This window comes from Phycodurus eques, chromosome 11, assembly GCF_024500275.1.
Source record: "Phycodurus eques isolate BA_2022a chromosome 11, UOR_Pequ_1.1, whole genome shotgun sequence".
In the NCBI taxonomy this organism is placed as follows: domain Eukaryota; kingdom Metazoa; phylum Chordata; class Actinopteri; order Syngnathiformes; family Syngnathidae; genus Phycodurus; species Phycodurus eques.
Genome location: NC_084535.1, coordinates 25874909 through 25893620, shown reverse-complemented (window position 1 = coordinate 25893620; position 18712 = coordinate 25874909). Strand labels below are relative to the sequence as shown.

At 41.4% G+C, this 18712-nt stretch overlaps 1 protein-coding gene across 3 annotated transcripts in view; it reads left to right on the top strand.

Moving 5' to 3' along the window:
• The first annotated feature begins 3945 nt into the window (after window positions 1-3945).
• slc18a2 (solute carrier family 18 member 2) overlaps window positions 3946-18712 on the top strand; it is a 42445-nt gene continuing 27678 nt past the window's right edge. For 2 of the 3 annotated variants that reach the window (XM_061690103.1, XM_061690100.1), the window contains exons 1-8: window positions 3952-3966; window positions 4046-4226; window positions 8915-9263; window positions 11693-11751; window positions 11861-11944; window positions 12654-12746; window positions 13343-13432; window positions 13558-13601. In XM_061690103.1, coding sequence (XP_061546087.1) covers window positions 4094-4226; window positions 8915-9263; window positions 11693-11751; window positions 11861-11944; window positions 12654-12746; window positions 13343-13432; window positions 13558-13601 — 852 coding nt within the window. In that variant the 5' untranslated portion in view covers window positions 3952-3966; window positions 4046-4093. Of the gene's footprint in view, window positions 3967-4045; window positions 4227-8914; window positions 9264-11692; window positions 11752-11860; window positions 11945-12653; window positions 12747-13342; window positions 13433-13557; window positions 13602-18712 lie in introns of all 3 variants that reach the window. The other variant, XM_061690101.1, reaches the window with a different exon arrangement.

Here is an 18712-nt window from a genome sequence, read left to right as displayed (position 1 = left end):
TGCTTTCTGTGATATGGCAATAAGTGGTTTGTGATCTGTTTCTAGTTTCACTGACCTTCCATAGACATACTCATAAAATCTTTCACAATCCTACACAGCTCCCAAGATCTCTTTTTCGATCTGCACATAATTTCTTGCTGCGTTCATCTTTTTACATAACGCATAGGCAATGGGAAACCAATCTGTGTCGTGCTTCTGGAGTAAAACTGCTTCTAGGCATGCTTTAGAAGCATCTGTGGACACCTTCCTTGTCATAACATTTCAGGACTGGCTCTTCGATTAAATAGCTTTTTACTCATGCCCATTCTTTGGCATGTTATGACTGCCACTGCCACATAGTTTTTTATTCCAACAGGTTCTTAAAGCTCTTGTATTGGCTGTAAGATTTTGAACAAATTTTCCCAGGAAGTTTTTCAACCCTAAGGCTCTCTGCAAGGCTCTCTCATCCACAAGATCAGGCATTTCTACTATCGCCCGCATTTCCTCCGGATCAGGCTGTACTCCCTCAGCTGACAATTTCTCTCCTAGATAAGTTATTTCGCTGACCCCAAACTGACATTTGTTTTCTTTAGTTTCAGGCCTGTCTTTTGTGCTATGTTTAAAACCTGACGCTGCCTCTGATCATGTTCCTCTGTTATCCTTCCCCAAACTACCACATCATCAATAAAAACTCACACCCCCACAAGTCCATCAAACAGTTGCTGCACTGTCCTATGGAAAACGTCAGGGGCTGATCTGATACCAAAGGGAAATCTTAAGAAGCAATGCCTGTGATAAATGTACGTAGTTTTTAACTATCCTCATCCAGCACAATCTGCTAAAATTCTGATGAAGCATCTAATTTAGTGAAGTAAGAAGCTCCACTCATAGCGCTTGGGATGTCTGATTGGGTTGGCAGTCTTTAATATTCACACTGTATAGCCCTGATCAGATCCTTTGTATCTACCCATCTGTACATCCATCCATTTTTCGTACCGCTTATCCTCACTAAGGGCGGCACGGTGGGCGACTGGTTAGAGAATCTGCATCAACAGTTCTGAGGATCCGGGTTCAATCCCCGCCCCGCCTGTGTGGAGTTTGTATGTTCTCCCCGTGCCTGCGTGGGCTTTCTCCGGGCGCTCCGCTTTCCTCCCACATCCCAAAAACATGCATGAATTGGAGACTTTAAATTGCCTGTAGGTGTGATTGTGAGTGCGAATGGTTGTTTGTTCGTATGTGCCCTGCGATTGGCTGGCAACCAGTTCAGGGTGTACCCCGCCTCCTGCCCGATGATAGCTGGGATAGGCTCCAGCGCGCCCGCGACCCTAGTGAGGAGAAGCGGCTCAGAAAATGGATGGATGGATTATCCTCACTAAGATTGTGGGCATGCTGGAGTCTATCCCAGCTGACTCCGGGCGAGAGGCGGCTACACCCTGAACTGGTCGCCAGCCAATCGCAGCCTTTGGATCTATGCACAATCTCAATTCGTTGTCTGCTTTTTCTAGGATAACTAAGGAACTGTGTAGGTTATTCTATTTTCTAACAATTACTTCTTTTACAGTGTGTCCAATTTTCCCCCCATCCTCTTTTTTTAAAAGTATGGGTACTTTTCTGGCTGGGTGGGAAACTGGCACTGCATTTTCTGCAATTCTTTTTTTATGTTCTCCAGGTAATCACCCTCTTCCTTTGACAACCACTGTATTCTTTAACCCAGTCACAGTGTTTTGACTGTTTTGTCTGATTTTGTGTATTTCCTGCTACTTTCTATTTGTTTATGTTATCAACTCGCTTAATCAGGCCCAGTTTTGAACATATATTCAGCCCTAATATAGCCTTTCTATTACCTTCCACCAAAACAAAAAGAGCATTGACAGATGTTCTACTCCTTGTCACAGTTACTCAAAACACGGTGGGGTATAGGTGTGTTATCATCGGATCTCAGATTCATCTTTTTACATTTTACCTTCGCCTTTGTTTTCAGTCTCACAAAGTCTTTCATAGGCAGTATATTGGCTTGTACCCCAGTGTCGAGTTTCAGTTTCACATCTGTCCCGTTCACGTCCAGATATGCGAACCATTAATCCTCCGTGTCACTGATGTCATCTTTTACAGTTCCCACATAGGCTAGTGAATCCCCATCCTCGCTGACATTGGTCCTCTCCAAGAATTGTACTTTTTTGTTGAAAAACAGCACTTCGCAAAGTGATTTCTTCCTCGGCATTTTCTGCAGTCTGTTCCAAATGCTGGACACTGTTTAGGCGCATATTTACTGCCGCACCGCTCACAGACGTTTGTTTCTTTCTTCAGGCTTGTGGCTTTTCCTATATTTGAGGCACACTTGTCAGTTCTATTCACCATGTCAACCCCCATGTTCTCTTTGTCATGGACGAAAGTCCTAATTTGCACTTTGGCACTCTCTGACCCTTGGCATATTCTCATTCCCTTCTCCAGCGTGAGATCTCATTTTTTTAGCAGGTGCATTTTCACTCTGTTATTAAGAACACCAATGACTGTTTGGTCTCCTACCATTGAATCACATAATGTTCCAAAGTTGCATGTCTGTTTTTTCCATCTTAAATCTGTGACATATTTTTCAATTGATTCTGTCTCTTTTAGCAGCCTGTTTCTGAAGCCGTACCTCTCATAGGTTTTATTCTTCTTCGGTGTGCAGTATTGCTCAAACTTTGCTATGACAGCGTCATACTTATTCGTTTCATCTTCCGTGAAGACAAAAGTGTTGTGCACATCCATGGTAACTACCTCCTATCGTCATCTTCGAGACCGATAGCCAAGGTATAGCGCTCAAAACATTGTTTGAAAATTTTCCAGTTCTCATCAACATTACCAGACAGTTTGAATTCATCAGGCTGGCGAATGGTATTTACACCTTTTTGCCTTTTTATCCTGGTACTATGTATTGTTATGGACGTACCACACCGAAGTCACGTACTCAGAACATTTTTATTGCTGGGGGTTTTCCCAACAACACCTCTGGCCTTCAACTCCATGTCCTGCATATTACTAACACCTAGAGGTAATAACATACTGTAACACACATGTCAATGCATCTATTAAGCTGTACACACCCTAGGTCGCAGTTCTTTCACAGAAATAAAATGTTACACAAATAAAATGTTGTTTCAATGTAACCTCCAGTCGACAAAATTAGCAACAACAGTTGATTTTATTGACAAAATGTAGTTCATACGTTCTCTTAGTTTTACACCTTGCAAAAGTCATCCAACCCAGTCTTATTTGATCCCTTGGGGGGCTGCTTATGGCCCACAGATCATAGGTTTGACATCACTGCCTTAATATGTCCCATCAACAGAGACAGGTCTAACTCCAACACCATTATTAAAAGTAATGCTTTGGAATTACCCAAATCCTCTTGACTGTGTTTACTACGTAATGTTCACTTCAAAATCGAACTGGCTAACTGGAAATAAAGTTGATGAACTCGGGTCCCTGGAAAGATCGTTCAGGAATATTTTTAGATACTTATCCAGCTACTGCTACCAAAAATTACACATCTAAGATACTGAATTAACACGAAATTGGGGTTTTAAAAAATGGCTTAGCGAGAAAATAGAGGAGAAAAAATGCTTAGCCCAATTCAGTAATTTACCCGGCCATTTACTGAGGTTATAGTGTAGATCTGACGCCTTTACTTTTTATTTCCTATGCGAAACACAATAGAAAATTCAACAGAGTTTTTAGCAATTACAATAACAAAAGAAATGGGTACTAGAAATCAGTCTCAGTTATATTTTTGATCAATGAACAATCCTTCATGTCACAGATCCCAACAGTTTGATGACGACTTCTGTCTGTCTGTGTATTGTTAACAGTTAAGTGCTGTGCATGCGTGTCAAATAGGAGCCTTCGCGAAGCATGCTGTATGACGTCATCGGCAAGTAGAAAGATTCAGCGCACCCGCTCGCTGCGCGCTCCTGCAAGGCTGCCACTGACCTCTGTGCATCCCAGGTAAGATGAGACCGTGCATGTCCACACTTTGCCCCGCTAGAATGCTTTTATGGATTTGAACGCTTGTCTGTCTTCACAGGACCACCTGTCACCCATTCGTCCTGCTCTTTTTTACAGAATTAACACCATGGGCAGGATGGACGCCTTCCGCCAGTTTAATTTACTCAACTGGCTCAGAGAGGAAAGGCAGTCGAGGAAACTTATTCTCTTCATTGTTTTTGTGGCTCTGTTGTTGGATAACATGCTGCTGACCGTGGTCGGTAGGTGCAAACGTTTCTCACACGCCTCACTTGAAAAACAAAAAAAACATTATTCTATATTATTGTTTATGATTGTGTGCAACAAGTGGCTCAGCTCGCCAATGCGAATGGCACTGAGCATTGTTTTAAATTAAGAGGTTCATTACCAGGCATAATTACATAATTAAGTCAACTGCAAGGTGCAAAGGTCACCAAAAGGGACATTTTACATATCTAAAAATATTTTGTAAATAGCTCATTTTTAAAAGAAATATGTGATCATGTTCTCCATTATCTTATACAAACAAAAATGGGCTAATCTTTGACATGAATGAATATTATGACCACTAAGGAAATGTGTCATACTTGTGTGTGCATGGGTGCGTGCGTGCATGCATACATTTTGCTTGCTGTGCCTGAAACACTTAATTTGTTACGTGATCCCTATGTGAATGTGCCTTTTGATGGCTATTTTGTATTCATGTGGGAAACATAATCAGTGAGAGTTTCGAGACAATTGCCATAATTACATAAAATAATCATCTAATCTAGAGGTTATTGCCAGTAAAATAAAATGCTGTCTACATAGTGCCAATTTACAACAAATGTGATCTTCAGGCGCGTTCCTTATTTAGGAGGTCAGGAGGTCCTCACGCATCAAAGAAAATATAACTCATTCATTATTTCTCGATTTTCTCATTTAATTTTCTGGCATTTACTATTTTTGTTAATAGATAAATAACCACTTTTTGAAAAATATGGGTAATATGTTTTATGATCGTCTATTCAATACGATAGACAGCTTATGTCTCAAAGGTCCCCTTTCATCAGAATATTTTTTTTACTGTTTAATGCATAACATACACTGTTATTCTACAGAATTCTACAGTTATTTACCACATACAGTAAAATACAGTACTTTAAAGTGATTTTACAGTAATTAACTAGTTTCCACTGCATTTTGGTTGACGTCACACGGAAAGTTAATGTATTTTGTAGCACAAGCTCCGTGGCTCCCAACATACAATCAGGATTAACATAACATGAATATGTGTGTTTATGTTACCTGTAGTTCATTGATTGTGTGCCTTATTTAACAACAACACTGTTGCGAGTAAGTTACTGTAAAAACCCTACGAAATGTCTAACAGTGTACATGGAAATGTGTCTGTGACATGGTTTAAGGTTGACATATATTCGTTTTGTTGTTTGAATGCAAAAGCCTTTGACATTACTAAATTTAATTATTTACTACTTTAGTACAATTAGTCATTTACAAATTGCTATAATAAAAAGGTAAATCAATAGGTCTCGGGTTTAAATCTGGGTTCAGGCCCTTCCTTGTGGAGTTTGCATGTTCTCCCTGTGCTTGCGGATGTTTTCTCACGGTGCTGCGACTTCCATCCACAGCTCAAAAAACATGACACTCTTGATTGTTCATCGGTGTGAATATGTGAATGCCTGTTTGTCTATACAGTATGTGCCCTGCGATTGGCGAGTGCCCAGTTCAGGGTGTACCCATCTTTTCTCCTAAAGTCAGCTGTTCAACTCCTGGTCAAATGCGTGTGAAATGTTTTTATGGTAGCAAAATAATTGCATTTTCTTCTTATCTTAATGAATGGATTTTACAATATTTGCAATGTTTGGTTATAGCATTTTTTTCCTCAAACACAAAGGGCTCTATTTTTTTGACCGGCCTAAATCTCACGCAGCGGGCGGCGTAAATCTGCACGCAGGTGGGTTAGACTAAGTTTTGGTAATTTCGAATACAAATGCAAGCCAGCGCATTAAAAGAGCTGTAGGTGTGAGCACAGCCGATTTCAATGATGTCAATCAAAGCGGTTCCTCTCATTCCCTTTAAATGTGGTGTAATTACAGTCTCTCATGGAGAAATCTGTGTGCGGAAGAGGACAATGCATAATCACAGCGATCCATGCAATGTCACTGCTTTACGCTGGTGTGGCAACAGACAATGTTAGCGGGTACCTCCATTAAATACAGTACTGGCTGGTCATAACCGCTGGAGACATAATTAAGTCTGCGAACCTCATGTACCCCTGATCGTTTGTGTGCCCTCCTCACCCATAGCAGTGGGATGATTTAAAAAATATAATGATAATCCATCCATCCATTTTCTGAGCCGCTTCTCCTCACTAGGGTCGCGGGAGTGCTGGAGCCTATCCCAGCTATCTTTGGGCAGGAGGCGGGGTACACCCTGAACTGGTTGCCAGCCAATCGCAGGACACATAAACTAACAACCATTCGCACTCACATTCACACCTACGGGCAATTTGGAGTCTTCAATCAACCTACCACGCATGTGTTTGGGATGTGGGAGGAAACCGGAGTGCCCGGAAAAAACCCACGGAGGAACGGCGAGAACATGCAAACTCCACACAGGCGGGGCCGGGGCTTGAACCATGGTACTCAGAACTGTGAGGGAGACGCTCTAACCAGTCGTCCACTGTGCCACCTAATAATGATAATGATGTTAATAATGAGAAAGCGAAGCAAAGCAAAGCGCATTCATAAACAAGGTAACTCAATGTGCTTTACATGATTGATTGGCGATGAAGAAGAATACATTCAATTAATTGATTTCTTATGATTCAGAAGGTTTGATGCCCGCTTTTCCCATATTTATGAATGGAATACGTCTGACATCCACCACACATGCCCATGGAACTCGCATAACTTGTTTGCCTGCACCGATCAAATTCACCTAAATCGCGTTCGACCAGCTGCGCCAGAACTTAGATGTGGTCTCAGCTGGTGTAAGTTTAGGATGACTTTCTGCCATCGAATTGTCACTGCGCCAGGCACATGCCAAAAGACGCACACTCGTTGCGCCGGTAAGCCCAGTTTGTCGCAGACCGGCCTGCCAAATTGGCAAACATGAGCCTCGTGCTTGAACGAAAATCCGGTTATGCCCATTTTCAGATGCGCTGTCTACGATAATAGACTCCCAAACGTCAAATGAATGTGTTGTTGTTTTTGTTGTTGTGTGTTTGTTTGTAGCTTTAATGGTAGCGTCAGCAATGTGGCTTTTGATTTGATCACAATTCTAACAAGAAACCACTTTCTCTCAGAAGAAGACATTTACAGAAGGCTTTATATCACTCTGAGACATCTTGCTCCAAATGCACACATACATTATATCTTTTTCTTTTCTAATATTGACTGCTGCTGCCTGTGTCTTGTCTGTTTTTGTCTCGTGTAGTGCTACATCACCTCCCCTTTCCTCTTACTCTAAATAAAGTTCATTTTCCTGGCACTGCCGTGGCCTCGGGGGGCTGAGGGTGCTGAACTGAACATCCCTGGTTTGAGTCTGGCTGCCGTTCCTTGTTGCTTGTCATATCTCATTTATATCTCGCCTCTGGTTCCCTGTCAATAAAAGCATGAGGGAGCACGTCAAAGATGTGTTGTGAAACTCCAGTGTTTCTTGGATGTGGTGGAAATGTCAATTATGTAATGAAATAACTTTTACTTTCCAGAAGCAACAGCCAAGCCCAGATTTTAAATGTAACGTTAGCTGTAACATAGCTGCCCCATGCTTCTGTTTCACTCATTAGCATTCATGTAGCTTTTTGTCTTTGAATCAAGTTCAAGTGCTAATTTTGTGATGCAAATTTGTGGTGGAGGTTGCAGATTTGTTTTATTCAATGAACTGTGTGAAGACAGTATAGTTTGCTCATTGTCACTTGTTCGTATACACACAGTACATACAAACTGTCAAGTTCCGAACCTATGTATTTGTTTCCCCTTCTTATTTGCCTCAACATTAAGCATGATGGGCTTATTGACTCAATAAGAATTTTGGCAAAGCTCTTCATTGTAAAACTTGAGCTTGGTATGAGTTAGAGAGTTCTCCACAATTGGGTGTGTTTAGTTTACTAATTGCAATTAGCTTAATGCATACATTTTGGTTGGTATAGAGGCTGGAATAATTTAATAATGCCATTAAGGATAAAATTAGAAAGAGCACTGGTTCTCAAAGTGAAATACAAATCAATTTTACAACATATAAAACATGAATTACTGTACATTCAAACATATTACAATAAAGACGTCGCTGGTTTGAATGTTGGCCTGGACTGTGTGGATTCTGTGTTTAGAAGGTAATATGTACATTTTTTAATTTTCACTTTTTAAGCACATTTCAGCTGTATTTAACATTTACGAATAGCACAATAGGTTTAAGAACTTTATTCTCAAACATTTAAGTACACTTTCTATTTAACCTTTAATGTGCAATAATTGTTAATTTAATTATGAAGTAGCATTGTCTTCTTTTCCCATATTTAAGTGCAGTGTTATTGTTCAAACTGTGCATAGTGTTAAGCGTGTGCTTACATTAACAACTACAGGAATAAATCTTCTGCATCATTTTTGATGAACACTTGGTCCTACTACGTTACTGTATTTTAATGTCGTCACTATGGTGGTACTTGGAGAGCTAAGTATTTTTTTTTGAGGTGGTACTTGTTAAAAGTTTGAGAACCACTGATACAGAGTAGATATCATATCCGTTATTCCCGTGTGAGGGTTGGAGGCATGGTACCAACAAACAAAGCAACTCAGCACCCTTTGTCTCCATACATACACAGTATAGCAACGTCACCCAGAATAGCATCCTGCCTAATGCATCAGTCAGTGGTCACGTCAGATTTAATCTCATCAGTCATCTGATGCCTCTTTATGCCCAACAGTGCCCATCATCCCCAGCTACCTGTACAACCTGGATGAATCAACAGATCAGGCATTGAACAACACGTTATCACAGCAACAGTCTCCTCCGGGAGCCTTCGATAGGATCGTGTCCTTATACGACAACACAGTGAGGTCGTCAGGCTCCAACAGCACAGCCAGGTCGACGGACGTGGTCGTGCCAACGTCCACCGCTGCCGCAGCTGCTGCCCAGCTCCCACAGAACTCCTCCGACTGCCCGCACTCGACCAGTAAACTGATCAACGAGAATGTCAAAGTGGGGATGTTGTTTGCCTCAAAGGCCACCGTGCAGCTGCTGACCAACCCCTTCATAGGGCCACTCACCAACAGGTGAGGTTTTTGCTCGTCCATGCATTAATTGTGTTCATTTTAGGGCTGCAACTATTATTATAATAATAGACTAAACTGTTGATTTATCAATGAATCTGATTATTTTTTGTATTTCTATTTTTTGTTATTCAAAAACAGGACATTATTTCAAATTGACAGAAACATAAATTGATTATGGTTCAGTTACAGCTACAAATATCCCCCTACTCAGTCAACAGAGCAGAATTCCTGATTGTATGCATTTACATACTGTATGTGTGGGCAAAGCATTTCCTTTTTTTCCACACATGGATAATTACACAATGGGTGGGATAGCTCAAATTGCATGAATGTAGAGGTAATTAATCAAATCAATGATATACAAATTCAGATTGTCATAAATATGACCAATAAATGTTGGAACAATAATGTCAGCATATTTTGATACATCAATGGCTCTTACAACTCCATAATCTTTCACAGCAAAGTTGACATCACATTGTGGCTTTCTGAGTGCGCAAACATTATTGGTATGCACCTCCAAGGTAGTATTTAGTGTCTCAGGTGCACACTCAGAAAAGGCGTAATTGAGAAGACGAACAGCACTTTTACTTGTGTATAGTCACCTTCCCTCCTGACAAAGGACAACACAAGACAAGTCAGGCAAATTGACTCTGTACCATGAATATAAAAGCTTTGATTGTGGGGATTTGCTTTTAAATAAGAAAATATAATGAATAATAATAGTAACAATAGCACTACCACGACTACCACTAATACAGGAAGTCCTCGAGTTGCGACGGACTCGACCTACGACGTTTCGACTTTACGACGCCCGTGCCTCGTACGCCATTTTGTCCCCAGCACTATAGTTTCTGCTTAGCTAGTGCATAGTGCTTGTCTGTGTTTGTGCGCCGGGAGTATCTTTGCCTTTTTCAAACCACCTATTTTCACACTCTCAGCAGTAATGGTAAGTACAGCATCTTAGTTTTTTATTTTAATGTATTTTAGTTTCTTTATATGAAGTCTTAACCTTTCCTGCTACGTCACCTGTGGTCGGGAGACGCAGGGGAGACGCCTTCTCCAGGGCCGAGGTTGTCCTCCTCGGGGTTAACTCCCTTCTCTCGTTGCACAGCTGAGCTCGGTGGCGGAAACAATAAAGGCACGAAGCACTGATTTGCTGCTTTAATGGCTTTATTAGCTCCTCTGCACATTCAACGTCAACTAGTCCTCCGCCAATCGCGACTCTTAACCGGTCGCCGTCACTACACTTGCCACTGTACACACTCACACATGCGCGCACTCCTTCCTCCAGTCCCTTCTCACTCACACATCGACGCACACACCCACACACACTGAGCTTGCTGTCACAATCACGTGGGACAATAGAATAGAATAGAATCACCTTTTATTGTCCTGAACATGCATGCATGCATGCACACGAAATTTGTTCTCTGCATTTAACCCATCACAGTGAACACATACACATGTTAGTGGAACACACTGGAGCAGGGGGCAGCTGAAGCGCCCGGGGAGCATTTTGGGGTATCAGTGTCTTGCTCAAGGACACCACAGCCGTGAGACCGGGGGATGTTGGCAGATGGTCCAGTTGGGGTCTTGAACCTAGGTCCCCCACGGTGGCAGGCGATGATCTTAACCATTGGGCCACGGCTGCCCGTAACAGAAGTATTTCGACGTAAAAACTTTAACAGTAAAATCCGACTTACAGTGAAATTCGAGTTACGTCGCCAGCATAGGAACGGAACTTGTTCGTAAATCGAGGACTTCCTGTAATAATAATAATACTCATCCATCCATCCATCCATTTTCTACACCGCTTATCCTCACTGGTATGCTGGAGTTTATCCCAGCTATCTTCGGGCAAGAGGCGGAACTGGTCGGCAGCCAATCGCAGGGCACATCGAAACAAACAATCATTTGCACTCACATTCACACCTACAGGCAATTTAGACTCCTCAATCAACCTACCACGCATGTTCAAATCCCGGCCCCGCCTGTGTGGAGTTTGCATGTTCTCCCCGTGCCTGCGTGGGTTTTCTCCGGGCACTCTGGCTTCCTCCCACATCCCCAAAACATGCATGGTAGGTTGATTGAAGACTCTAAATTGTCCGTAGGTGTGAATGTGAGTGCGAATAGTTGTTTGTATGTATGTGCCCTGTGATTGGCTGGCGACCAGTTGCGGGTGTACCCCGCCTCTCGCCCAGAGTCAGCTGGGATAGGCTCGAGCACCCCTGCGACATTAGGAAAATTGATGGATGGATGGATAATATTATTATTATTATGTACATCCCTGATGGAACAAGCTGAAAGTCACAACATGTCGAAATAATTGATTTTGTTGTAGTTTTAGTCATAGTAGTAGTAGTAGTAGTAGTAGTCATATAAAAACAATGCATGCAGTTTTAAATGATTGGCTCTTATTCCCCTAGGATTGGATACCAGCTCCCCATATTCATTGGCTTCTGTATCATGTTCATCTCTACAATTAGTAAGTTCCAATACATATGTTATATGTTTATTATTGAAAGAAAATAAAGTGCCTGCTTCATGCCCGATGTGTCCTCGCCCGTATTTATTTTATTCTTATTGTTGTGAAGTGTTCGCCTTCTCATCGAGCTACACTCTGCTGTTTCTGGCCAGATCACTTCAAGGTGTGGGCTCCTCCTGCTCATCTGTTGCCGGTAAGAACTAACTTTCTTTGTATGGTTCTCATAAGTCATCTATTAAGCTATACACAATATTTTGCATGAAATGCCCTACTGTATATTCAGCAATTAACCATATTTTGTAGCCTAATCTTTAGTCTAAATGGAAGCCACATCTATTAGAGAAGTAGAATCATGTGATTTTTTCCAGCCAATAAACAAAGAAAGGTACTGTTAATGAAGCAAAAGTTGAAAATGAAAAAAAAAGATAGATGACCTAATAGAGCGCGTTGGCCCATTTGCTGTTTCCTACTCTTCACGATCACCATGCTATTATACTGTCTGGTGATAATTCCAGGTCCGGCTCACCACATAATTTTATGTAGCCCGCTAAAACAAATTATCAAATCTATTTCACGTTTCTTTCTCTAATCTGTACCACAATTGCAAATTGTCTTCACTTTATCTCACAATAATGTTGAAATATTTCAAGCAATTATGTTTTTTTTTGGTTACCAAACTCCTGTTTAAAATTAATTTAACAATAGAACTATTTTCCCTGAGTTTGAATAGGAATAATGCATCCCAGTTGCATTGGTCGCAGTCAGTACAGTATTACTTCATAGCAAAAGTGTTACCAAGCTCATTATCTGGAGCGGCACACACACAACATCCCGTGTTCTGCCATTCATACAGACTTCACCTGATCAGTAAATGTCAATATAATGTATGTCTGTATTTTCAGGCATGGGAATGCTTGCAAGTGTATACACAGATGATGAGGAGAGAGGACATGCTATAGGGATTGCCCTTGGAGGTCTGGCAATGGGAGTTTTAGGTAGGCAACTATTTGTACAGTATTACACCCTACAGACAAAGGTATCAGGACACTTCGCCTTGACACCAACATAAATTAAATAAAATATGAAGTTGAGCTGCTATTTTCTGCTCCAGCTCTTTTCTTCTTTGTGAATTCAACCAAAATGTTTTGGTGTGCTGTGATTGCCTGGCAACCAGTCCCTGCATCTCAGAGTCAGTTGATATAGGCTCCAGCAAACCCACATGACCCTCAGGAGGATCAGTGGGATAAAGACAAAAATGGATGGATGGATGTTTTGGTATGCTAAAGTGTTGATCTTGACTTTAATAAATTTAATTGGGGTTTGTCCTGCTACTTTTGTTCCTGTAATGTACAGTGTGTAATGTAATAGTCTAAGAAATATATATATATATATATATATATATATATATATATATATATATATTATATATATATATATTATATATATATATACACACACACACACACACTGTCACACTGGAATTTTAATAGGTAACCTAATTAAGTGGTATTAATGCTCTTAAAAAGTCACAACATTTTAAGTGGGTATAATTGTCATCTATTTCACTGACAATCCAGTTTATTCTCCACAGTTGGACCCCCATTTGGTAGTGTGATGTATGAGTTCATTGGAAAAACTGCTCCATTTCTTGTTCTGGCTTTTCTGGCTCTGTTTGATGGAGGTAAACAACAATGGCATTATATTATAGACCAATAATTACTATAAAAAAAATAATATTACTACAAAAGCTTATTATAATAGTGAATCTTCATTTTGATATTATTTCGTTAATTGTTTCCTTAACAGCTTTACAGCTTTTTATACTCCAGCCCACCAAAGTAGAACCAGAGGTAAGTAGTTTCATCTCACTGCAAAATAATTTCACTAAAGCAAAGCGCAAACCCCAATTCCAATGAAGTTGGGACATTGTATAAAACATACATAAAAACAGAATTCAATGATTTGCAAATCCTTTTCAACTTTTATTCAATTGAATACACTACAAAGACAAGATACTTTATTTAATGTTCCAACTTATAACTTTATTGTTTCTTTGTTTGTTTTTTTGCAAATATTCGTTTTGAATTTGATGCTTGCAACACGATCCCAAAAAGCTGGGACAGGAGCATGTTTACCAATGTGTTATATCACCTTACCTTATAACAACACTCAATAAGCATTTGGGAAATGAGAACACTAATTGTTGAAACTTTGTAGCTGGAATTCTTTCTGAAGGAACCTGTGTTTTAAAATCTCCTAACTTCCGTGGTTCCAAGTGTGTTCGTTTTCGTGAAAGAACGTCGTTCACAACAATGTATAAAAAGCAACCAATTTATTCCTGACAGAGGAGTCTATAAATTTTGCAGAGCTCTGGGTTCGTAACTACCCTAACTTATTCTTAGCAGATACAGTAGTAGAACCAAACTATCTGACTCTCCCCCAGACTTATACAATGTTTCAAACAGGCCGGTGTGGAATCGCTGTCGTCTGATTGGTCCGTAATCTGACGTCATCGTTGTTCGGCCAAATGATGACTATTTGATCTGGGTCCAGACGTCGCCTGCCGATGTCTCCTGCATTCAATGTTTATAGTGGCTCCCCGCAGTTCCTTTCTTCTTTGCCATCTGTCTCCAAATACCCCCTGATGAGGGCCACATACCCCCTGCTGGGGGCCTTCCTGCAGTATACTCCTATACTCCAATACACATTCTCTTCCAAACTAGTTAGAATTACATATTAGAATATAAAGTATTCTATATTCCCTTCAATCCCCCAAGTTGATCTTCTGATAATCAGAAGATCAACAACCCCTATACCTACTAACTATTTCACTACAATACTCATTCTATTCTAAGCACATCAAAACTAAACAATTCAGAGGATATACCGGTATCGTTCAATGGAGCGAGCGATTCCATGGCCACCCTGTCCTCGTCCAGGGACAGCAGCTGATATTGGCCGTAGGGGTCCTTACCCACAAAGGCCTTGAGGACAATTCTGAGAACCAGGTTCCTGAGACAAGGGATAATACAACATCCACAAATAGCAAGCACAGCCATGACAATTATGGTTGTTGTTGCCAACGTCAGTATGAGACCTCTCCATTTACCAAACATCCTGTTAAGAAGGCTGTAGAATGGGTTGTCCTCCACTCCAGACATTGATTTAAGTTTAACAGACATGGCTTGCAAACCTTTCATGGCTCTGGTGATCTTTCCGTTCGGCGCCGTGTTATTGGGGATAATTGTACAGTAATGTCCTTTAATTCGAGAGCAGGCACCCCCTTATTCCACTAACATACTATGCAGGACCCACCTATTTTGGAATGCCATGAGAGATGTAGCTGATAGTTGCTCATGGATGCCGTCCGCTAGTTGGGAGGTGAAATTCACCAATCTTTGAATTTCGTAATGGTGGTAATTTATGAAATCAACATTTTTATTCGGAGTTACCCATATAAAAAAATACACTCAAGTCCTGCGGAAATTTGGCAGCGAGCTTTATACTCATCCGGGACACCTCTGGGAATTCCAATGGCATCCAGGTAGGTGGGGTCTTCACCTTCTTCCCAAGCATTTCCGCCCACATTGAAACCACTGACCATACGGCGGAAACGGTTCAAGCTGCCCCAACAGTCACGCTCCCATGTGAAATCCGCCATTTGAGTGAGTTCCTGCTCAGAGAGGGGCCTAATCACTGTGGGAGCTATCATAGAGACCAACGCACAAGTGCCTGTCCATTCCCCGGGTAGGAAGTCCCACAACAAACCATCTCCACACATCCACCACAAATCAGACCTCATCTTACTCAATCGGGCCGCATCATAATATTCAATGAAAAGCGTGAAATTACAAAACTGTGGATCTAGGTGGCCCATTGATCGGGAAAGTTTGTTATTTGGGCCCAAAGTTACCTTACTCTTATTTTGTGTGATACAGGGAAGGGAAGGGACCATATTGACATCATAGAGGGGAGCACCTTTCACCTTCGTCAGAGGATAAACCTGATCCCAGTGCTGGCACTCACCCTCCAGGTTGTCATTAGTCATCAGCTGGTAGGCACAGGTCAATTTGAACTTAGTTGCAGCAGTATAATTCTCCTGGACCACAGGGTTTACAATCCAATTGAGGTTATTCATCGTAGCACAAACAAGACAGTCTTTTTGATAGATTTTGACTGCGTCCCTACCTTCCATAGTAATTTCCTTAAACCAATAATTACCTAGATTAATTCATTATTCAGGTCATATCTCGTAACTGTGGAGGTTCGAAAAACTACTGGATCTGCATTTTTTTTTTTTTTTTTTTTTTTTTTTTTATACTGGTACTTTCGCAAATTTTCTCATTATCGGACAAGATGAACTTTGTGTCGGACGTAGCCAATTAATAATAATCTGTCCTAGGGGATCGGCCCCCGAGACATCTATACCCAAGGTCAACAGTACGGGATGTCTGTCCCCCGGGGTAACCGAGTGCATACTACCCCTTTCCAATTTGATCCTGTCCTTCCACCGCCAATTTCTATTCTTCGTCGGCTCCCAGTATCCCGGTTTCGAGTGGGTAATCACCTGCTTGCAACTGTAACACAAAACACAAATCCACCTGCTGGTTCGCTTTGAACCTATGGTTCACCGGATACCGGCCAGCTCCTGCATGTCCTGTACTCAAAGCGCACAAGTAAATATCGTATCCCGCCGGGTCGCCCCAGCGTGCACAATTTACCACCTTACACAATTCAAATTGGTATACCGTCTTTTCCCCCAATGTGTAATTCTAGGGCCCCTGTTGGCTTCACGGCCCTCTTTGTTACTCGTTCTCCTTGTATTGAAGGCATTCCAAAATAGATTCCTGTAACTATAATCAGGGAGATCACCAGAGTCATTATTATAACCTTTGACCAGACATACAGGATGTACATATTTCCCCCTATGTTAAATGACTAATTTAACACCAAAACACAGTATCCACACACAACCCCATACACAAATCAGCAGGTCGTCTCCTTCCGTCGGAGAGGCCCCTGACCAGACCTGCAAACATTAAATTAATCACTACTCTGCAAACAATACCCGTGCCAATTGACTACATAATTCCTGTATACATACTCCAGAGAAGGGACAAGTCGGCAATTGTCACCCAACATAGATATTATTCCCCAACCAATTGTTAATTTGTCTCACAAAAGTGTAAATGTCATTAAACCAAGAATCACATAAAATCAGCGTTAAGTCAGCACACCAACATCCTGCAATACAACAATAACACTATCAAGCTCCATCCTCCTGGGCGTCCTGTAAAATAATGTTATTTCAACAAATCAGTCATTCAACAGTCTGTAGACCGTATTCTCTAGTCAGTCACACGGTCCTTGGTAACTAAAGGTCTATAGTCTCTTTCACGTGATCACATCCTTCACTACTCCTGTCAACCAGCTCAGTAGTGCTCCATTTCTGCTTTTAATTAAGACGACATAAACACAAAACATAAACAATTAACATGACATGACAAGCGAGACTTCACAGACAATAACATTAACCTGGACCCAGGAGTGAATGTCCTCTCACATACACCACACAGACAAAACTGAACACAGCACACTTATTGGTTGAACCATAACACCTAAACCACTACAGACCAGGCTTCTATCCATATCATTAATTAAACGATCCTATTGTAAATCTCCTTGGCCTTTGCAATACCATAAACTCGTAAAACTCACACACGCCTGTCATAAAGCTGCCCCCATCCCCCAGCTGAGGATGCCTGTGTCCTGTCATAAACCATTTGGTGCACCCTCACTTCAAGTGCTCTTTTAAGCACTCATCCATTTTCTGAGCCGCTTCTCCTCACTAGGGTCGCGGGCGTGCTGGAGCCTATCCCAGCTGTCATCGGGCAGGAGGCGGGGTACACCCTGAACTGGTTGCCAGCCAATCGCAGGGCACATACAAACAAACAACCATTCGCACTCACATTCACACTTACGTGCAATTTAGAGTTTCCAATTAATCTACCATGCATGTTATTGGGATGTGGGAGGAAACCGGAGAAAAGCCACGCAGGCACTGGGAGAACATGAAAACTCCACACAGCCGGGGCCGCTGATTGAACCCCAGTCCTCAGAACTGTGAGGCTGACGCTCTAACCAGTCGTACACCGTGCCGCCACTCTCTAAGCAATATATCAAATCCCATTCACCAGCTCAGATAGCAACTTGGACGTCATTTATTCAAACTCCGAAGCGTTTTCTTACACCAAAAACCTCCCGTACTGTTTTCAGGCTTTTATCCCAGGCACGCAGAGCCGCTCTGGTCCGCTCTGCTGACCCGGGAAAAGAAAGTCACGATGCTACTCTGGCTTGATCCCATCCGCCGGGTACACGCCTGAATTTATCTATTATTTAATTTATCTTCCAGAATATCATATGCATACCTATTTATACATACAATATGTATGCCTTATTTATTTAGTTAATAAATATAATGGGTACCCTTTGAAGCACTTTATAACTTTTTACATATATAGTCATATAATTTAATTCATCAAAGTTCTAAGGTTTACTTTATATTGTGTACACAATTTATAAAACGTATCGTACCGAATATTTATACCATTCACACTTAGTCCACGTTTTTTTTTTTTTTTTTTACAATAGAGGCCTGCGCAGGACATGTTTGGGACAAGTAGAATCACTTGTCCGATCTGATGACTAGTGGAAACTCATACGTCGAAATATAATGGTTAACCAGCGCTTTGTCGACAGACGGCACGTTTTCTTTTGCACAAGGATAGCCTTTGGGCCATCCGGAAAAAGTGCCGACAATTATTAATAAGTACCTTATGCTTTGGATTGGGACCACCATTGTCGGTTCGGTCCATTACCACCACATAAATTCGGGCCTTGGCCCATCTCAGTGTGTCAATTCCCTCTTCGTTGTAGGGCAAACACTGAAATCTTGACACAT